The sequence below is a fragment of the Sinocyclocheilus rhinocerous genome, unplaced genomic scaffold, assembly GCF_001515625.1.
Source record: "Sinocyclocheilus rhinocerous isolate Xijiao unplaced genomic scaffold, SAMN03320098_v1.1 scaffold633, whole genome shotgun sequence".
In the NCBI taxonomy this organism is placed as follows: domain Eukaryota; kingdom Metazoa; phylum Chordata; class Actinopteri; order Cypriniformes; family Cyprinidae; genus Sinocyclocheilus; species Sinocyclocheilus rhinocerous.
The window spans coordinates 469,394-492,161 of NW_015654568.1; the positions used below are offsets into that span (position 1 = coordinate 469,394).

At 36.8% G+C, this 22,768-nt stretch overlaps 1 protein-coding gene and 1 long non-coding RNA gene across 2 annotated transcripts in view; one reads left to right on the top strand and one right to left on the bottom strand.

Moving 5' to 3' along the window:
* The first annotated feature begins 953 nt into the window (after window positions 1-953).
* On the top strand, window positions 954-11,221 carry LOC107717652 (platelet-derived growth factor subunit B-like). The gene is made up of 5 exons (XM_016524465.1): window positions 954-1,422; window positions 6,648-6,744; window positions 8,823-8,894; window positions 9,480-9,673; window positions 10,871-11,221. The coding sequence occupies exons 1-5, from the start codon at window positions 1,351-1,353 to the stop codon at window positions 11,219-11,221; spliced, it is 786 nt and encodes a 261-aa protein (XP_016379951.1). The 5' UTR covers window positions 954-1,350.
* A 392-nt stretch (window positions 11,222-11,613) lies between these two features.
* LOC107717664 (uncharacterized) overlaps window positions 11,614-22,768 on the bottom strand; it is a 21,605-nt gene continuing 10,450 nt past the window's right edge. Inside the window, exon 3 of the long non-coding RNA XR_001637330.1 lies at window positions 11,614-12,847. This is a non-coding gene — a long non-coding RNA (uncharacterized LOC107717664). The remainder of the gene's footprint in view (window positions 12,848-22,768) is intronic.

Here is a 22,768-nt window from a genome sequence, read left to right on the forward strand (position 1 = left end):
AATCCTGTATAGTGATTTATCCTATATAGTGCTTGCATAAAGCAAGTAGTGCCCCCCCCCACCCCCTTATAAAAAAAAAACAAGTGGGCTCCCCCAGAGTCCACGGTATAGTTCGAACACTGTATATATATATATATTGAGTGTGTAACGAATATTAATTCTGTTTTAGACCCATTTAAGATTTGGTTTTGTGATATTATATGCATGACAAGAATATAATTAATTGTCTTGCAAATAATGTCACATTTGCTGCTAATTGATCGTTTTATTTAAATCAGCATCAAATGCAGTACAACAAATTCATGGTGGAACAACTGTGCACTTTACATAGTTACTATATCATAATAATGAGAATTTGAGAAGAAAATAATTTTCATGAAATTGTTATGAATTGTCATGAAATAATGTCACAAATTCATAATACAAAAAAAAAACTCTCTGTGGTCCTAAAATAAGCAAAAAAATTATTATTATTTCGAATGAATGAATGAATGAATGGATCGATCAATCGATCATCAATCAATCAATCAATCAATCAGTCAATCAATCAATCAATCAATCAATCCCCTTTTTTATTATTTTGGGTTGAAGTAATCTTAATGCTCCTAAAATAAATGTCATAAGACAGATTTCATAAGATTCAGTGATATACTGCATATGGTACCATGTCCAGCGTCTCTTCATCACCAGTTCTGATCTTCCAGTGCAGTGTGACTTCCCAGTTCACAAGCACTTGAACAAGACACAACAGGTGGCTGTGAGAAAACTCTTGCCTTTCTCCCAATAAAAGTCACACTTTCAGAATGTCAGGTCACGTATGAAGACCCCCCTCATCTAATCATTTGCCTTATATGGAAACATCAGTCCAGCCTCGAAGGCGCAGCGAGCCAATCAGAACGCAGGGGGCGGGTTTTGTTTTTTAAGGCTGAAGCCAGAGCGAGGCGCAGCAGCGCGCGACATTAAAGCACCTGAGAAACACGCTGCTGCGCGAGCGCCAGGGAAAGTTGCATTGCAGCGCTGGAATGAAAATGCACGGGCTATTTTTGAAAATCAACACACTGGACGTATTTTACTTGGATATTTAAAGCTGATATTGTAATCCGAAGACTGGAGTTTTGTTTTCCTTCCGTTCAAGTGAATCATTAATATGCGCTTTTTAACGCACCGGTGACGCGAACACTTCATTTCCACACTGGAGATCTGGGATACGCCGTTAAATGTCAAAAATGACCAGCTGGCACGGTGTTCAAAGTGACTCAGCCCCTCTGGAATAAACTTTCCTGCAGTGTGTGTGTGTGTGTGTGTGTGTGTGTGTGTTTGACAGCGAGAGAGACAGTTGGATGTGCGCGCATGATGAGCTCGCGGCTGCTGCTGCTGGCGCTCGCGGCGCTCGCGGCGTGCCTGCGGTCCGGTCGCGCGCAGGTAAGCCTCACCTGACTGACGTCACGCTCGGTTGGAGTTTAATTCATATGTCTCATTTGACAATAGCTGCATTCACTTTTAACTGTCTTGATTTCGAGGACGAAATTCGAGCAAACTGTAACAAATTCCCTCATAAGCACGCCTGACTGCGCGTTGGCCCCAGAGTGGAGGAGAAAAGAGAAACCATACTTGATTTGATGCTTAATCTATCTGTATTTGTTTATGTCTGCAATTCTAAACTCAAACAAAGACACTGTTAGGGTTGCCAGCATTAATGTGCACTGGATGGGTTCCCAGATGCACCACTGCCAAAAACACATCACTCAGTCCAAGAGCATCAACTGTCACTGCTTAGACCCCAATTATGTTGTGCATTTAACACTACAGTACGTCTTTAGCCGTATTAAAATAGTGCTGCGAGTTGCTATAGAAGAGGGTCCTCTGGAGGGTTCCCACGGTCCTAGAAACTTGAAATTGTGTTTTCCAGACTAGGAAGAATGATGTGAATTAATCAAATCTGAAAACTAATGTGCACACGTGCACACACACAGACAAAATGTATTTACATTTTTTAAATAGTTTTTATATTTTTGAACTACATTCCAAACTGCAAATATTTGTAAATATAAAAAAATATATACATTCTAAAGTACATTTTTTCTAAAACTTGGTCAGAAGTCATAGTGGTCATAGTAAAATGTATTGAAATTTTTTTTTTTATATATGTTTTAAAATATTTTTGAATGCACATTTTTCTAAAACTTCACGTGAAAAACAAATCGAATCTGAAAAGTCATGGACATGAATGTAAAATATTTATATTATGTGAAAAATACATTTGAATGTACTTTTTTCAATAACTTGATCGAAAATCATAGTGGTGGATGATTCAGGTCTTTTCAACGAATCGGTCAAACAGATTCGTGTGTGTATGTGTGTGCAAAAATATATTTATATACGTTTTAAAATATGTTTAAATGGACATTTTTCTAAAACGTCATGTAAATCAAATCGAATCTGTAAAGTAATGGACATATATGTAAAACATTACGTAAAAAATTTATTTGAATGTACATTTTTCAACTTGATCAAAAATCATAGTGGTGGATGATTCATGCCTTTTCAATTTTACGGAGTTTGTATGTAAAAAAAAAAATTTCATATGTATTAAAATATATTTGAAAGTACATTTTTCTAAAACTTGATGAAAAATTATAGTTGTGCCTAATTCAGGGTTTTTCAACGAATCAAACAGATTCACAAATCTGTCTACATGATTCATTAGCGTGTCAGCCTGAATTTAATATTTCAATACTTATTTAATCCAAAAGTCATTGGAAATCAACTGCTGTGGGAATCCTGGTGATAATAAAATTGTATTCGATATGTTGGTCGATATTTGGCCATGCTGAGGTTATCGGCATTGACTTGCAGTATAACTGTATCAACTGCCTCATCAGTGGATAGTGTGCATTTGTAATATTTTTTTTAGTCATTTTTCTTTTAGTTATTTTGCAAATGCAAATCTTATTTGCAATAATATGATACTGTCAGCCACCCTGCTCTCTAAATATATCGGTATCTGCCAAAACAATCCGTCCCACAGTAATAGAACGGATTCGGCAAAATCATTCATGCATCTTGATTTGGGTGGCTGATATTCTCATGTATGCATCTGACCTTTATGGAAAGGTCTTTATGACATGCACATCAATTACCTTCCACACACACACACACACACACACACACACTATAAGACCTAAATCCCCTTGTGATGTTTCTGTAATCCGTCTCTTGAATATCACCATTGCATCACCACCAAACCTACAAAAAACTTTATGTCAGGTCTACCCTTTAAAACCCAGCGCTCTGATTCGGACTGTTTGAGGGAGTTTAAAAGGTCACAGCTGATGAGATTATAGTCCTCCAGCTGATGCATCATAAGTCTTGTGTATAAGTTATATAAGAGGGAGGAATAATCTAGGCGGCACGTTAAAGACGTGCGGATGGAATCACATAAAATTATTTGGCTTTGGGTCTCTCGGGGCATTACGTGTGTGTCACGGCCCGAGGGCTTAAAAAAAATCGAAATTGCTTTTGCAGACATGACTCAGGAATCGAGCGAATGAAAGCTGAGCCAAACAAATGTGCATCGAATTAATGACTCCGTTTTGGAAAATGGAAGATGGATCGACCTTATTGTGCTTGTGCTTATCCGTTCATATAATATATAATCTCCCTCTATGTAAGCATGATTATCGAAGACTTTTTTTTTTTTTGAACAAATCCTTCTTTTTATACTTCTTTCAGTGCATCTATTTATACAAACTGTGTGTTTGTATGTGCAGGTGTGGCTACAGTATTTCTTTATGTCTGAATTCGTTTATGGCAGACTGCCATGTGGCTGCCCTCTAATGTTTCAAGTGTGTGCGTATGGCAATCCAGGTCCATAATTATACCCCATTCCTCCTCAACTTTTCCCCTGGATGAACTATTGGCATTCCTGCGTCCCATGATTCATTACAGCATGTGGCAAATGGGAGTGATATCATCCTAATAGGATCGGTATACTGTATGCGTTACTGCACTACACACACACACATGCACTTGACAGTGGGTATGAAATACTGCTTTAGTGCATGTGTGTTTCACACTGATGTGCAGTTCTTCACACCTGAGGATCCATCATGGATTTTACACATGCTGATGAACGTTGGTCTTTCACTGTCCAACTGGACGGCATCTTGGTTTTGTGCATCTGGCTAACTTGGTTGACTACTGTTCTGCATTTTTGTAGTATTTTTAGTTTTTTCCCCTATTAGTGTACTTATTATGTTACTTCATAACTTCAAAACAGATTGTTGCTACTGTACCTTTAAGGCTTCTGTATGCAAATCTTCTTGTTATAATTGCTTGCTCAGCTATAATCACTTCATTGCATTTCAGAATGCAGCAAAACATGAAACAGAGTTCGTGTAGCTACAAGCGTTTACATTCCAACCGGATCGCATGAGAAATTGCACAAAAAATAATAAATAATTTAAAGCATGTGTAGCTACAAGCGTTCACATTCCAACCGGATCGCATGAGAAATTGCACGAAAAATCATAAATAATTTGCGAGTGTGCAATTTCGTGAAATTTCGTACAAATTCTTACAATGTGATATATATGAAAAAAGTATGTATAAAGTTTAATCTCTAAACCTATGGGGCGAGAGCAGATCGGATGAAAATGTGTGAATGAGGTTGTACGAATGAATCATACGAACAAATCAAAATAGTTATGAATTGATGTGAGACTGTATTGTCACATTGGCATACTTAGCGTGGGCGGTTGCATTGTGTTCATGGTTGTGACATCATACATAACGTTCTCTGAATGAGCTGAGTTTGCTTAGTTTAAAAAATGGTCGCAAGTAGGGGTGGGCGATATGACCAAAATCTTATATCACAATATGAGTAACTTTATTTCACGGTAACGATTTATTTCACAATATATATCATGATATAGTTATTTTTGCTTTAAGTAAGGTCTTTATGATACCAAAATTTTTGATACCATTGAAATTTCATAATTCTTGTCACCAGTGTCAGTATCACAAAAAAATAATACTAGCCTAAATAAAAAAAATACAAAAATTTAAAACAGTTGTTACAAATGTACATTGATTAACATGAATGACAGACAGCAGGAATATTAGACTGCTGTCACTTTAAGAGCTGCCCAGATCCAGTATACTGTTACACATGTGTTTTCTTTCTCAGCTGTTTGCTTTCACTTCAGACCTAAATTGCTGTGTTTATCAGGATACTTGCAAAGATGGGCATTTTGACACATAAAAGTGTGTATTTAACTATTCAAGGCCTATAAAGCGGCAAAAATAACTCAGAAACAGTCTCCCAGACAACGCGCACATATAGCGAAATTAGTTCTCTTTCGCTGCTGATTGCGCTTCAACGGCTTAAAATCACTTGTTATTAAATCACAAAGCTTAAAAATGCTTGTAAACAATACGTTTTTATGACCACGTAGCACAGCAGCGTCAGCACGTGAGTGTGTAACCGCGGTAGAGACGATAGTCAAAAAAATCTCTACCAGTTGACAAATTTCTACTGGTTAACCATGTCTACTGATATATCGTCCATCCCTAGTCGCAGGCTTTGCGAAATGAACATTACAATATATTTCTATTAGTGGTCCATTTAAATGGATTTTTCGGTGGCTGATGCTAATATCTAGAGAGCAGGTTGGCTAGTGGCTGATTTTATGCTAATACCCAGCTAACAGGAATGCAAGGTTTTCTCAAAGTTATGAAGCAACATTTTTTGTTTTTTTTCTGAAACAATTTAAGTTGGATGTTCGTCTAACTTTTAAAAATGTTTTAATACTTATTAGTTTCGGATGGTTCAGAGAACATTTAAAACGAACTTTTCCACAATGTTTGCAAAATGATAAAATGGAACGTTCCCTTAATGTTTTCTGCAATGCTCACATAACATTTTTTTAAAAAAACTGTTGTTTTGATCGTTCAGAGAACATTCAGATATCATGTTTTCATAACTGAACTGGAAAGTTAGTAGCTGGTTATATACATAATACAATTGAATGACAACAAACTAGATGCACTTAAAATTGCTAAAATCACCTGTTTTGCTCAAAATGGGGAACTGCCATTACCAGTAACAAATGGCCTTTAACATGGTCTACATCGGCCAACTAATCAGCCTAACCAACATATCTATCACTTGTCTGTATATACAGTTTATTAATAATTTGTGGCATGCATGTCTAGATAATAACAGCACAACTGTTGTTGTTGAAAAATCTCCTGACTGCAGTACACTGTAAGAAATTATAACACATTTATGAGGAACCCTGTGTGGGGATGTGATTTTTGATTGGTTTGTTGCTTACGGCAATATGTTTTATTTATATATTTATTTTCCCACTGTGTGCCTGCCACATGACACTGACCACATCTCACACACACACACACAGAGTGACCTGATTATGAGTAATGCAGCTTAATAAAGGACAGAGATAAAAAAATAAGCACAAAGTACAATTGGAGCTCTCCACACATGCCTCTGCAACACGTGTCATATGTACACTGGTTAGACATGTATTTTATTGAAGTTACAGGGACTGGTTTTTCACCCAGACAGGTGTGTGTTTGTTCTAGACATGTCTGATCACCTCTTTCTCTCTCTTTTTTTTCATCAGGGAGACCCTTTCCCTCCATCTCTGGTGGATTTAGTGATGAACAGTCCGATCTCATCCGTAGATGATCTGAAGAGACTTCTGGACGTAGAATCCGTAGGTAAAGCTGATATATATATATCATCTTTTTTTTTCTAAATATTTTTTTCTAAATAAAATATATTTTGCAATGGCCGCCTTGCTCTCTACATATCGTCATCGTCCATTATAAAACCCATATCAGCACTAGTAAACGTCTCGTCATTTGTGGAATGTGTGTGTTTTCTGGTGTGTGTTGAGTGGGAAGGTGAGGCAGGAAAGAGTGAGGGGTCTGGAATGCAGTGTGTGTGTGTGTGTGTGTGCATGCATGTGGATAATGGTAATATTTACATGAATGGGCCGTGTATAGCTCTTCACAGGCACAATAGCAGTGACCTTGAGCCCAGTCCAGCTCAAAGTTTACAGAGGGGACACAAACACAAGGCTACGCTATTGTTCCCAATACCGGTGTGTGTATGTGTGTGCATTTTAGCTAGATTTAACAATGTTACGACCCTTACTACAAGAGCTATTATACCAGACGAACGTCACTTATGGATATACAGTAGATTGACAGGGCTTGATCAGATTTACGGCAAGGTGTCAGGACAGTGGAATCAAGAGGATTCAAATGGCAATCCCAGACGCAGCGGGTCTTTAGGATGAGACACACAGAGACACAAACAAATGCACAGACAAAGCAGAGTTGCGCAACGTAAATGCACATTACAATGGCGAGTTTCCATGAGTCGTATGTACAGGTTCACGTTGAAAGAAGAACTAGTTGATGAAATAGTCGCAAGTTCAGAACGTTTTTGGCCTCGAACGATTTTCAAGAATTTCAAGGATTTTCTTTGAAGGATATTCAAGATACTTTCTAGTAAATTTAAGTAGAGATGTATGTTCTGCATTGTTTTTAGAATTATGTCCGATAGACAAAAAAGCAGACTGTGATTGGTCACTTCACATGTCAGTCAAACTCTTTCCTGTATGAGTGGGTGGTTCTTTTTTTACACCGTTTAACTGAAGTGTCTCCCCAAAAGGAGAAAATATATGTCCTAAGTCCTGATGTCCCCTAAAACAAAATCAATGTCTTGTAAAAGATAATGCTCACTGAAATTTGAGAAAGAAAACCACAACCGTTCACACCACGATAACTTCAACAACTACACCAAGAAATTATGACGTTCTGTTTATTATAAGTGCTCACTGCAGTTTTGTCGTCTGTCACTTTAAATGCTTAAAAGGTGGATTCTGATTGGTTGTCAATATTTTAATCATTCATCTGCTGGGAAAATTATTCTGAAAGTGATTCCAACAAAATGGTTCCTCTGTGTCATCATAATTGTGGTATGAGCTTCCCTTTAAGACCCATTCACACCAAAAAATTATAACCATAATGATATGCACTAATGGAGGATAACACAGTTTTGTCGTATGCCACATTACATCCTCAGGCTTGTTAAAGTCAGGTGGATTCTGATTGGCTGTGAGTGTTTTTATCATTCTGAAAGTGATTAGTGTGAAATTGTTTTTCTGTGTTGTAATCGTTATAGGTGTGGTTTTCCCTTTAAGGCCATTCACACACAAAATATAAATGTATGCTGGCGTTTTGTCATCTGCTGCTTTAAATTTTGAGTGCTTTGTCGGATGGATTCTGATTGGCTGTCAATATTTGTATCATTCATCAGCTGCAACAAATTGTTCTGAAAGTGATTCCAATTATATCATTACAGCTTTGCTGTGGACTTTTGTACTCTCATATAATTAATGTACGTTTAGACGTTTTCTTTTTGCATTTTTTTGGTGGTACAGATGACAATGTTGTCTACGACTAAAACTTCATAAAGAAACACAACACAAATACGCAAAAGTAACGTAATGCATTACTTTACAGAAAAAAGTAACTACTGTAAGTAATGCAATTAGTTACTTTTTTATGGAGTGACACAATATTGCAATGCATTACTTTTAAAAGTAACTTTCCCCAAAACATTATAATTATCGTACTTGGTGTGAACAGGCCTTTAAAGTCTGATTACACAAAAATGAAATTACGCTTAACTGATGAATTTCAGAAGTCAACAAATGTAAAGTCAGCTTCATGATCTCTAACTAATCAAATTGGTGAACGATGTTCCATATCTTAAATGTTTTCAGAGGAAGATGATGAGAAGCCCGAGAATGAGATGCACTCTAACGGAACACACAGACGTCTTCCCAGAAGCCTTAGTAAGTCTGCTAGCATTCCCTTCCTTCCTCTCTTTGTCTCGCTGTCTCTTTTCCACACTCCCGTCTCTTCATCTTTGTCCTCCAGCAGAATTTCAATGTATTTCCAGTCTGTGGCGATTATTTTGAGACACTGTGGCATCTCCATTCCAAAATGGTGTTGTGGCTTTGTTGTGTGTTTGTGCGAGTGTGTGAGATGTGCATATATGGGCCTGGAGTCTGCTGTTGCGTCTCTGTGATTGATTCTGTCTCGCCACATGTCCTTAGGTCACCCTCAAACACACACACACACACAAGTTTCAAAGCTCAGTTTTACCACCCACGCTTCTTTCGCACATGTACTCGAACCCTTGTTTTTTTCTCTCTTTCTCTGAGTGCTCGCTTTCAGTCAAGTGCACCTCAGATCTGTGAGCTGTACAACAAACACACTGACAGCACTGAGAGGGTGAATTATAGAGTGTGTCTGTAGTCTTGTTAGTCTGGTTTGTCTTAACTTCCATCCAGTTTGGCTGCTGCTGTGTGGCAGTATGATAAATAAACATTAAATAAATGTTAAATCAACCGTTGTTATTTCTGACTCTCTCACAGATGTTCAGGTGGCCCAGCAGGCGATGTGTAAGGTGAGAACAGAAGTTATGGAAGTGACCCGTTCAATGTTGGACAGACGGAACGCCAACTTCTTGTTATGGCCTCCGTGTGTGGAAGTGCAGCGCTGTTCGGGCTGCTGCAACACACGTGTTTTACAATGTGTGCCAGTCACCACAGAAACACGACATTTACAGGTATTTATGCGCAAAATTGCAATGACTTTGTAGCTGTTCTTAGACAACACGTTTTCTAAAAGATTCCTTTTGGCCAAACTCTCAAGTATCATTACAGGAATCATTCACTGAGAAATCATTCCCAGAATGCATTGCGCAGAGCTCTGTGGAAAAAAAAACATCTACGAGAGTTCATAGAAATCTTAAAACTAAAAATATACTTGTATTTCATTCAATATCTTAAAATATCAATAAAAAAGTAGTTACCCAATATTTGTATGTACTAAATTTGTATACGTATTTGTGTCACATTGTTATCTTCGAAACATACTGACATAAAATAGTCAAATCTAGTTACAACTGGACTATTTTATACAATATTTATGTACTGTATGTTATGCTAATTAGTGTATAACATTGTTATCGTAGCAACATGCTAACATAAAATAGGTAAATATCATTTTAAATACACTAATTTACCCAATATTTATACGTATTGTGCATTTTAATGTTAATTGGATTTAACATTGTTAGCTTAGCAACATATACCAACATAAAACTGTTTAAATCTAATTACAAATAGAGTATTTTACCCAATTGTACTGTATTTTATGCAAATTAGCATATCACATTGTTAAAGGGTTAGTTCGCCCAAAAATGAAAATGCTGTCATTAATTACTCACCTTCATGTCGTTCCAAAACCAGTAAGACCTTCGTTCATCTTCGGAACACAAATTAAGATATTTTTGATGAAATGTGAGAGCTCTCAGACCCTGCATAGACAGCAACGCAACTGAAATGTTCCCAGGTCCAGAAACGTAGTAAGGACATCGATAAAACAGTCCATGTGACATCCGTACCCACTGTAAGTGGCTCAACTTCAATTTTGCGAAGCTACGAGAATACTTTTTGTATGCGAAGAAAACAAAAATAACATAATTTATTCAACAATTCTTCCAGGAAATTTTCCAGGATTTTTTTTGGAATCTTTCGGAAATTTTTGGGAAGATTCTGGAAATTTAGCAGAAATGTTCCACCCCCTTGCAACCCTAATTACAAATTGACTATTTTACCCAATATTTAAGTGTACTGTGAATTTTTAATGCTAATAAGTATGTCACATTTTTAGCTTAGTAAAATGATGGGATTTGTTCAGAAATTAGGTGGTTTATCATTGTAAATATCATTATTTTAATATCTCTTTTTTTTTTATCTAGATGACAAAAATCCAGTTCATCAACCGACAGCCAGTCTACGAGAAGGTTGTCATACCCGTGGAGGACCATGTGACTTGTAGTTGTCAATCACGTGTTTCTGCACAACCCCCACGGCTCCAGACCACACCCCTTCCTCCACCCAGACCCCACCCTAAAGTAACATTACCAAAGACGCAATCGAAAGAGGAGCTACACCGCAATGATGAACTTAAACATAATCAAAGGCTCCATTTGGAGGATAGAGAGAGTCAGGAACCACAATGGCAGTCGAAATACACAGTCGCGCACACACAAGGGTACCGACAAAGCCCATACCAACATACACTCACACCAGCATTTATTCAACCTTAAGTTGTTCTAAACCTGTATCAATTTCTTTCAGCTGTGGAACTCAAAACAAGATATTTTGAAAAATGTTGGTAACCAAACAGTTGACGGTAGCCATTGACTTCCATATTATGGAAAAAAATACTACAGAAGTCAATGGCTACAGTCAACTATTTGGTTACCAGCACCAAAACAGGAAATGACATCAGGTTGTAAAATGTCAAGTGGCATGTTTCACCAAAAGCATAATGCTATTTACCTTGAATCGTTGAAATTTGTTACCTTGAAAAATATATTTAAATAAAATGAAAATAATGATAAGCTAAGATGTATATATAAAGTTTTAGGGGAATGTATAATTTTTCCTTTACACCACATGACACTTTTAAAGTCATTCAGTTAAAATTTTTCTTAAATGATATAAAGGTTTTTCAAAATTATATGAAACCAACAAGAATGCAATGAGTACCTTGTGAATGCTCTTACATGCCATTGACCCATACACTACTAAACATAGAATACAACAAAACTGAGTCATTTCTGTGTAATTAGTGGCATCAAAGAGAACTGCAGAAATATTTTCCAACACCCCATCTACCATTGTTGGGTTAACAATGCTAGCAAATGCTAAGGTTAATAGCGTCTTCCATATATAGACATCACTGGTTGAGCCCATTTAAACAGACTGCAGTTCAGTTTGATACTGTTAGCGGCATGGAAATGACACACTGCGGCTTTAACAAAACAATTCAATTTTCAAGTGAAATCTAATCAAAGATCTAACCAGATTTGGACCTCCATCTTCTAACAGGGTTATGTCCTGAAGAAGACCAAGACTCTGAACTGCTGCCAAAGTCCCAGGAGAAACCACAAAGCTGGGAGTCAGGGTGGAGACACACACACACACAGGATATAGCAGAGACACACTGGAAATCTTTTTATAATAACTGGAAATGTCTTTGATCTTTGCCAAATAAGCTCCCATGAACTACATTTCCCATCAGCCATTGCAGTCGTAGGAGGCCACCAGTTCTGTGGTCTCTGCACTACGTGAGCTGGTCGTACTCAGGATATCCCGTGAGAAAGGACTTAAAAGGGATTCCATAAGGATGCAAACACAGCCTGCCAAATAGTGAGACTGTATTTAAAACAACACAATTGCGGTCTGCCAAATACACTTCACACTTCGGTCAGCACAACAACTGCCAAATGTGGTGCAATATTGACTTGAACTACTGGTTGGCCAAGAATCTGGCTCAAATCAGTGATTAACTACTTGGGGAAAGTCAAAGTAGCCTTCAAATGCCAATGAATGATGTAGACCCACTGCGTGTCGGTTTGGAAAACAACGGTGGACTATTTATCCACTGGAGGAACTACTGGAATAGCAACTGGAAGAAGTAAAACTGGAATATGTAACTGGAAAGTTGTGAGGACTGGTGAATTTGGACTCTCAAAGAGCAAAGCAACTGGAGATATGAAGCTTAGGACTTCCAGAAAAGTATAAAATGCAAATAACTATTACAAATTCATCTCAAAATGTATAATCTGTACATTTTCCAAGCTACGTAAACACTCCAAGTTTATTAAATCGCAAAATATCAGCTGGCTAGATATGAAATCGAGGAGTAAAAGCACTTACAAAACAGTCTTTTGGACATTTACCATGGTAATATGATGGTATTCGTTGAAGTACTTTGGAGTACCATGTATATACCATGGTATACGAATATGGTTATCCATCTGATACCATGGTACTGCCTCAGTACTTTTTTGTAAGGATCTCTCAGTATCATGGACATTATTTAATTGGTGCAAAAACACTGGAATGTCATACACTGGAGATGATCAACTATGAAGTGCTGAAAGCACTTAATGTTCGCATGTTGGTAGATGCACGGTCAATAGTACCTACTTCAATATTTAAATAAAATAAAGAAGATTGTGTTTAGCTGTAATGAGGTTACCGTGAAATACTCCCATCCTGTAGGGGGCGGTATGGAGTGCTCTGACATTTAATGCCTGCTGTTCCCAAATGTCCGTCTGTGCATTCAGCTGCTTCTGGATCTTGTAAAGCTATAAAATAACTGTTTGTAAATGATGCATTTCTTTTCTGGCTTTTTACGTAACTTATTTATAAAAGGTAGATGCACTACCCAACTGCTTCCAAGAGTAATTAATTGTTATTTGTTTTGATGGAAATTATTGTTAATGTAATAATGCTATTTTAATATAAATATAAAAAGTGTTAAATTTATCATTGGTTTGATGTTTTTTTCCCAATCGAATTTTGCAAAAACATTTTAGATTTTACTAATAATAATAATTTTACTCACCCTCCCAGCTGGAAGCATATTCATTCAAAGACGACCATAGCTATGTTTTCTTAAGCGGAATATGCATAGCATAAGTTCTCGTTTTTAAAAAACAGTGGGCTGCAGACTGTGGTCCCGAGACATGTTTTTAAAAGTTGAACCATTTTTAACTACATTCATGGTCTAAAAAACAAACCGCAGGACCCTCACAAAACAGCAAGATGTAACACCATTATAAAACAAGTCCACTTCCATGTGAATGTAGACAAATAAATATAAAATATTTAGACAGCAATTGTCTTGTTGAAAATGTATTTTATAAGATGATTTGTTTTACCTTGGGATTTTAGCATGCTAGCAGTTTACTGTTACTGTTAGCATGCTAAAATCCACTCAGAAAAGTTGTATCTTAATACCACCATAAATTACTCTCTACTTGCAGAAGAATAATTTATATAACTATGGTCTGGACTGCAATACATTTTTGTTGGTGAAAATAAAATGAAACAGGATGTAATCAAAAAAAAATTTTGCCGGCCACTTTTGGCGGCCATCTTGGAAACCCCCAACATTTTCAATGTAGCATTAGCTATATTTAAAAACTAATGTCAAACAAATACAGTATTAAACAAATACATCCAAGAGTGTGTTAATCTGCCAATCCGCAATACAATCTGACAAAAATAGTATCATAGATTCTACAGTACTTCTAGCACAAATCATACTGTCTCTGCAAATGCGCATGCTAATGCTTTCTCAAAATTTAAGGTTTGCATTGTCTTCAAAACGTTGTGTTGTGTGTATCTGTAAATATCACTGATATTATTTTTAGGAAAGCCATAAACCAAAACAAGATGGGTATAATCTATAGAAGACCGTTTCCGCCACTAAATTTAAGAATAGGTAATTGCGACTTTTTATCTCACAATTCTTTATCTCACAATTACATCTTGCATTTCTGACTTATTTTCTCAGAATTGTGAGATGTAAACTCGCAATTGCGAGTTATAAAGTCCAATTCCGAGGAGAAAACGACTGATATGTTCACAGAATTCCAAGTTTATATCTCACAATTCTGACTTTATAAGTCGCTATTGCGAATTTATATCTCACAATTCTGAAAAAAATTTCAGAATTGTGAGTTTGTATCATGCAATTCTGAGAAAAAAAAAATTGGAATTGTGTGATGTAAACTCGCAATTGTGAGAAAAAATGTCGTAATTGTGAGATAAAAAGTCGCAATTACCCTTTTAAATTTTTTTTTATTCAGTGGCAGAAACGGGCTTCCATAATTATCTAAATCCCTTAAAGCCATGCCAAATTTGCCGGCCATCTTGGAAACGTCCCCTATGCAGCATTAGCTGTATTATACGAAACATGTCATGCAAATGCAGTATCAAACAAATACATCCAAGATTGTATTGGTGATTGTCAGATAAACAATCTTAGAAAATAAGTTGTCATGAATTCTACTTTTTTTTTTTATCTCAAATCAGGATACACACTATTTTTCAGACTGTTCCTACTAATATGCATGCTAATGCTTCCTCAAAAATCAAAGTTCGCAGCGTCTTCAAAATGTCGTTTGTGTGTCTGTACATATGGATGATTCTGCACAGCATGAGTCTTTCTAAGCGTGTAGCGTGTGGTGGTCACATTACAGTTGTGATTTGTGTGTGTGAGGATGACAGGTCGCAGTGGTTACAGACAGTCGTCATAGCAGCACAGATGGACGTGTACGCAGAGGGAGATCAGGTGGTGTAACAGATACGAGAGGGCTGGCCAGGGGAGATGAACTGATAAATGTTACACAGACAAAGCAAATAGATGGGAGAGCAAGCCGGAATGAGTACGTGGGCAGGCTGTGGGTCAAACGGCAAAGTGAGAGGAGAGATGCAGTAAGAGAGGAGAGTCTGAGAGAGGGCAGACGAGGAGAAAGGGAGTGTGAGAGAGACATGTAGGGAGTGACGCTGTATAAGTGGTAAATCTTTGTGAACGCAGGCGGTAGTCTTCACAAGTGCCCGGTAACCTCAAAGTGGGAGGTATGTGTGTCTGGGGGCCCCGACATAGGGGCTGCCTCGTCAAGTGAGGGTCTAAGTTGAGTCAAGTGTAAAAAAAATAGACACAGCAATAATTTGTAGACACCACCAGACCCCCAAAGTTATGACCAAGATGTTAAAAATAGTAAAATATTATCCACACAAAACTAGTGAGTTGCCTTCTAAGACAGCATACTAAGTGTAGATGGAACGCTCTACAAATGTCTCCAACTCCATGTGTCACACAAATAGTGCCCCTCATGGAAATAAGAAACTCGCATTCCAACAGAGCCTGACTTTGCAGAATTAAGGTCCTTGCACACTGAGCCCGAAAATTGCGTATTCGTTTTTTTCGTATTCGTCATCCTTTCCTATCAAAATGCTTGCTACGGATGCGAAAACGCAGAAAATCGAACCTGATCCAAATTTTTTTTATGACGGACGAAAGTTACGGAGGCAGTGTGTAAACGTGATTGACACAACGTGAGGTCGTATTTATTTTTTAACGTGTGAAAATTTCGAACGAAAATTTCGGACTCAGTGTGCAATGACCTTTAGGCTTTGAATTAACAGAAAAATACATTATTTACACATAATACACAGTATTTAGAACTATTTTGCATCATGTCAGTAACTTCCAGTTATTTTAGCTGAACAAAAACTGTCCGTTATGTTGCTTGATATTGCAAACTGGTGTTTGCTATTATTTTAATTTATTATCGTATTCATGAATACACTGGTTTGTGGCACAAATAATTTTACCATTTACTACTTTGTCATTCTTCTAGTTACGTTCCTATAGCGGCTAGTGAATTGGAAGTCTGGCACATTCGCAGAAAATTGCTTACTTGCGCCTTTCAAAATAAGGTGGATACTGTCTACCAGGGTTATGCCTACTTATAAAAGCCAGAGTATACTTCTTTTTCCACGTTCTGCTCCATCCTGCACACAGCTATATCCGCACAGCTTTCAAAGTAAGTTCAACCGCGGATAAGCGCGGATGGACAAGTTTAACACATGCGCAGTAACACGTGTGGACTCGGTCTGTCTAAAAATTTACCTTGTGCCTGTGCTTTTGTACGCGGGACATCTGCATGGACACAAAAATTGGGACAGTGCATGGACCGTTGAGCAGAAGTACACTTTATGTGGTATTTACTTTAGGTCAGGGCCGTTTCTAGGCATAGGCGAGCTAGGCGGTCGCCTAGGGCGCCACCAGCTGAAGGGGCGCCACTGAGCGCACGTACTGGCACTTTTAGCAGGGTTGTGATAAAGAGTGGCACGGTCACCCTGAAATATGACTGCCGCCCCCACTGGATCCCCCAATATATATATATATAATTTGTGTGTGTGTGTGGGGGGGGGGGCAATAGGGATTTCGCCTAGGGCGTCAAATTGGCTAGAAACGGCCCTGCTTTAGGTAGTATACCTAGGCTGCTTTCAAAATCGCATACTCTCTGTGTAAATTGAACACTCTACAAAGACACCAACACAAATAGTGTCCTCACAGAAACGAAATACTCTACTCACATTCCAGTTTGACTTTAGCAGGTTGCTAAGCTAATGGCTCAGTACTCACATTAGCATAAAAATAAAAAAAAGTATAGAATGATTTTTTTGTACTTTTATTATTGAATGAAAGTATTACCAATGTTGCGTCCAAGTAATCAGAGTCAGAGTATGTACTGCATTTACTGAAACATTTACTGGCCATTTTATAACTTTAACTTTTAGCTACACAAAAACAGCATGTTCTGCTTTGATGTAGCATATCCTCATGGGATTTTAAAGTGACCATCGTATGCACACTTTTGGAAGTAAGTGGAATTTTTTGCTTCATTCATACTTCAATCATACTTTTGCTTCATTCGTGTTTCTTCATTCATACTGTTTATTCGGTTACTACTCTTTTGACATGCTTCTTTTGTCATATTACATAGTATGGAAGTAGACATATAATTTCCCTCAGTTCGGGCCACCATCTTGAGTGAATGTTTTCACTGGGTTTGTCGCAAAGCATTCTAGGACTGCCCTTACTGAAAAGCATAGATGTGATTCTGCTTTAAAATTCTGCCAAAATGCAGTATAATAGAAGGCATCATAATTTTGTTGCCTAAGTCCATTTCCATATGTGAAATTATGAGATACTAAATCGTAATATGTAGATGATTATAATCATATATTAGATAAAAAATTAAGGTATTTAAGGTCATAATTATGAAATAACCAGGTCAAATTATGAGATAAAAAAGGTCAAAATTATGAGACGCTAAAGAATAATAATGAGATATAAATTGAAATAATGGCAAAAAGCCAAAAATGAGATAAAGTCATGAATGAGACAAAAAAAGTAATAATTTTAACATTAAAAGCTGAAATTATGGCAAAAAGTCAAAATAATCATTAAAATGTATAATTCTGAGATAAAAGTCATAATTATTACATACAAGTCATTATTATTACATAAAATGTTGAAATTATGATAAGATACTAAATCATAATTATGACATAAGAAGTCATCATTCTGACATTAAAGTTGAAATTATGACAAAAGGTAGAAATAATGAGATACAGAGTTATAATTATGTCATAAAAAGTTCTAATTATGACATTTTGACTTTTTATGTCATAAGTATGTCTTTTTATCTCATATTTATGAGGCCATAAAATGCAGTTTAGGAAGGCAGCTTACTAAGTTTTGGAACAGAGCTTCTGGCTCTTTAAAAGTTCAGCCAAGAATTTTTCCTGAAATCAAGTCATGAATGAGACAAAAAAAGTAATAATTTTAACATTAAAAGCTGTCAAAGTCAAAATAATCATTAAAATGTATAATTCTGAGATAAAAGTCATAATTATTACATACAAGTCATTATTATTACATAAAATGTTGAAATTATGATAAGATACTAAATCATAATTATGACATAAGAAGTCATCATTCTGACATTAAAGTTGAAATTATGACAAAAGGTAGAAATAATGAGATACAGAGTTATAATTATGTCATAAAAAGTTCTAATTATGACATTTTGACTTTTTATGTCATAAGTATGTCTTTTTATCTCATATTTATGAGGCCATAAAATGCAGTTTAGGAAGGCAGCTTACTAAGTTTTGGAACAGAGCTTCTGGCTCTTTAAAAGTTCAGCCAAGAATTTTTCCTGAAATCGTCTTTCATTCAGAAAGCTACTCTGATTTTGTTTGGAAAGTTAATAATGCCTCTTAAGATACAAAAACCAAATCTGAAAAAAAAAAAACAGAAATATAGTTTAGAAAATACTTTTTCAAGCATTTTATTCTGTGAACTTCATTCAACCCAGAGTGAAATGGCTCAGACTCGGGGGAGGATGACATAAAACACTATTTGAGAGTGAATGCATCTCTGCCTGTGTGTGTGTTGTGATGCATGCTGTGGCTTTGGTGCGTTAGCGTGATGTGAGAGCTCCAGCTGACCCCTGGCACGCCCTGCAGCTTACCCTCACTGAACTCACTCACACCTGGGCTCCACCTGGCCTGATCTCCCCTGCCCCGGTCAAACCTCCATCCATCTACCCTGCTCAAACAACCACCGTACACCTCTGCGAATTAACACGTGTGTGTGCATCTAATATAAAGTGCAGATTTAACCACAAACGCATGGGTGTGTAGCGTTTACACAAGAAAAAGGTAAAGAGGGGGTCAAATTTGCTCTAATCACATGGCTAGGGGTCGTTCTAATCTACAGCGAGTGTTGCGAACTAAGAGACTATTAATGCAACTCTTCCTTTTTATTAAACAAATTCGTCATTAAAAATGTCTTCAAATTTATGAACTTCATCCGAGACCAGGTAAATCCACATAGACAATGGTTCATGGGTTCATAGAGAAAAGCCCCTAGTGGCGAACCATTGAAATTTTCAAACATTTTAAAACAGTTATGTAAGTAAAACTAGTCTACTGAAATCATGTGACTTGGGCAGTTTGATACATGCTCCAAACCACTGGTTCGAAATAATTCACAAAGGTTTCGAAGCTTCACAAACCAGTGTTTCGAAAGCATCCATCACTACCAAATTACACATATTATTTGTTTTACCTCTGAAACAATTTTCTTTTTCAGTGATGTCATCTAGGCCAGGCAGGCTATTGGTTAATGCTAACCAAATAATAAAAAGCTGTTGTTTTAGCAAACTAACTCCGTTGTGGTATATACAGCTTTGGATAAAATCAAGGTCTGGACCTTTTTTTCCTGAAAAATGTATCTCTGATATTATGAAGAAAACACTGTAAAAATGCTGCCAGATGTAGCACCATTAAATTTAACTCAAATGTCAAAAGGTTTTGTTAGCATTTTCTCAGCTGGTCTGTAACAGTTAGTGTTGAATCAAATTTTTATGAGTTCCTGGACCTTCTGAGATGTGTTTTGGCTATGGTTTTCTGTGTGCATTATTTATACATTTGTGTGCTCTGTGTGTTTTGGCTGGCACGGATAGAGCTGATAATGCATGAGTGGAATAAGGCCTAATGTGTGAGTGTCATAATCACCATCAAATCGCGCAGGGCTGGTAACGCTACACACGGACCTGTGCCAGATTTAGCAGCCGTGTGTAAGGACACACTCTTAAAGGGACAGATACAGCCCACAACATACACATGGGACACAGATTGACACTATAAGAGAACAACAAGGACAGAGAAATTGGACTATGCTATAATACTGTAAAACTCTAGTTAAATGGTTATAATTATGTCCAAATTGCTGGAGAATTGAGAAAAATTACAGCCATAAATATTTATTACTGGCAAATTTTAACATTAACATGCTTTATTCTTAGACATAGTGCTAATCCGGTTGCTAAAGCTAGGGAAAACTATTTAACTAGGTGGCAATTTCGTATGAGTTGATGTAACGTCACACGGGCATATGCAGATTATATGAAAACATACAAATGAGTACGAATTCATACAAATTAACTACCAATTCACCAAACCGTAAAATAGTTACGAATTCCCATGAGATTGAGTTGGGAGAGATCAATTTGAAAAATGCTGGATGGAAACACTAAAATGCAAAAAAAAATAAAAATACACAAAATATATGCACTTTGCAGAACTGTCTGATACGGATACATCGGTCACCAATCATTCGTAAAAATTACATTCGTCAGAGAGTTTGTATTCGCAATCTAAACCGTGAGTAATTTATTACATAAAAAAGCCACAGTGACAATTTTGTTCTCTTGAATGCATGAGATTTTAAATGCCGGTTTAAGGCCTGTTCACACCATTTTCACTCAAATCTGGTCACACTTTGTGCGCAATTTGCGTAAAAAAAATGGTTTCTTCCTCTGATTTTCACTGTCGCTTAGCGAAATACCACTAAGTCAGTTTTATGTAATTGTAACATTAGTGGCTCTGGGCATGTGACCAAAAGAACAAATCTGATTGGTTGGCCAGTTTTCTTAACAATGTGATGGAATAGAGATTAGAAACTGTCTATGAAAAAAAAAATCCTTTGCATTGCTGGCATGCAAATGTTCATGTTGATCTGAACAGGCACATTAACAGCTAATTTAAATTAAAATGTTTGTCGCACCAAATATTTGTCTTTTTCCCAATATATTTAGAATTATTTTATATTTAGCAATTTATAATTAAACAAAAAACAGTAAAGAAACTTTACTTAAAAGTAAAAGTAGTAAAAGTAACTTAAAAAAGTAGCTATAGTATTTTTAATATAAATAAATGTTTTATTCATTAATTTCGCAACTTATATGGAAAGCTGTTGCTAGTGTAAATTTAAACTTTGCAATTCCTAAAATGTACTTATTTTTGGAGCTTGGCTCGTATCATTTCAGACTATATTGGTGACAGAATGTGCATGCATGTTTATTAGTACTGAAAAAGTCTGGATTGAACACATTACACATTCTATCAAAGTGCTTATTATTCAAAAATCTCTAGATTTTCAATGCATGAGTTACAAACACACATAAGAAAATTTAAAAATCGACTTTTTCACAAACAAAATCAGCAACACTCTTAAGATCCTACAGTTTCCATCGCATTTTTTAATCACCGCATTCATCCCAGAATTCAATCTGACAGTTAATCTGAACAGTATTTTAACTCTTTAATCGGTTTGTGTCATGACCTAATCTCGCTGTGTGACTAATGTCTTCCCCTCAGACAACATATCTGACACATATCGCATGACTCAATGCCTGCAGGCTTCACAAACATGGACAAGCATGACGGACAATTCAGATGTTCTACTTTCACAATTATTTTTAGGTTATGCGTCCATGACATTCAACTGATCTTGGGAATGTACTGTAATTTTTTCTCCCTCATTGTGCAGTACTGTGTCAATATTGTCTGTCTGTCTCCGCCGGTTTGTGAATTCCTCCCCTCAGAAAGCGCTCAGTAGAGGGAAGCCCACCCAACTAGAGTCAGAGACCTCTCAACTGCACCATGACTGTCAATGTGTGTGAGTAAGGGAGATCACGGCCCCACTCAAGCATCTGCTGTGAGGTATGTGTTGTTTCACTACGACTGACAGCACTGAAAATACACACACATACAGACAGTTGAAGCTAAATTAGCGAGAACCTCTCATAGACATGTTCAAATCACCTCTAGTTTTGATGCTAAGATAACATTTAATGTAACAGTGCTGCAGGGATGATGTTTTTTTGTAGGCCAAAACCTGGAAAGCAGTTAGCATTTTAGCGCTACCAGTTCCATCGTCCTGAAGTCAATGAGTTTTTGGTTAAATGCCTGAAATAAGGTCTATGGTGAACTCAAGTTCAAGATATTTGCGTGTTTTATTCTACAGCATTAAATACATCAGTAATAGGTTTTACTTCCTAAAACGGCAGTTGCTAACAAGTGGCTAAACGTTACTACAGAGGACATTAAACAGCATGCCGACTAATCTGCAACTAATCTGCTTCAAAGCCTCATTGTGTTTATAATCATGCTCTTACAAACTATTCTAAGCCAAACGTTCAGAAATAATGTTTTTTAAAAAGTCTAAAGCCCCGTTCACACCAAGAACGATAACTATAAAGATAACGATATTAGCGTCCACACTAGCGAACGATATCGTCTGTTTGTTCTAAGCGCACATGCGTCTGCCGCTTTAAATTCTTGAGCTCAATACAGCAGGATGGATTCTGATTGGCTGTCAGTGTTTTATCGTTCATCAGCTGGGAAAAAATCGTTTTGAAAGTGAT

What these genes read in the sequence shown, in the direction of transcription:
- LOC107717652 (XM_016524465.1), top strand. Translation starts at nt 1,351, where the DNA reads ATGATGAGCTCGCGGCTGCTGCTGCTGGCGCTCGCGGCGCTCGCGGCG. An exon ending in ACGTCTTCCCAGAAGCCTTA is followed by an intron (nt 8,895 to 9,479) that starts GTAAGTCTGCTA and finishes ACTCTCTCACAG; the next exon opens with ATGTTCAGGTGGCCCAGCAG. An exon ending in CAGAAACACGACATTTACAG is followed by an intron (nt 9,674 to 10,870) that starts GTATTTATGCGC and finishes TTTTTTATCTAG; the next exon opens with ATGACAAAAATCCAGTTCAT.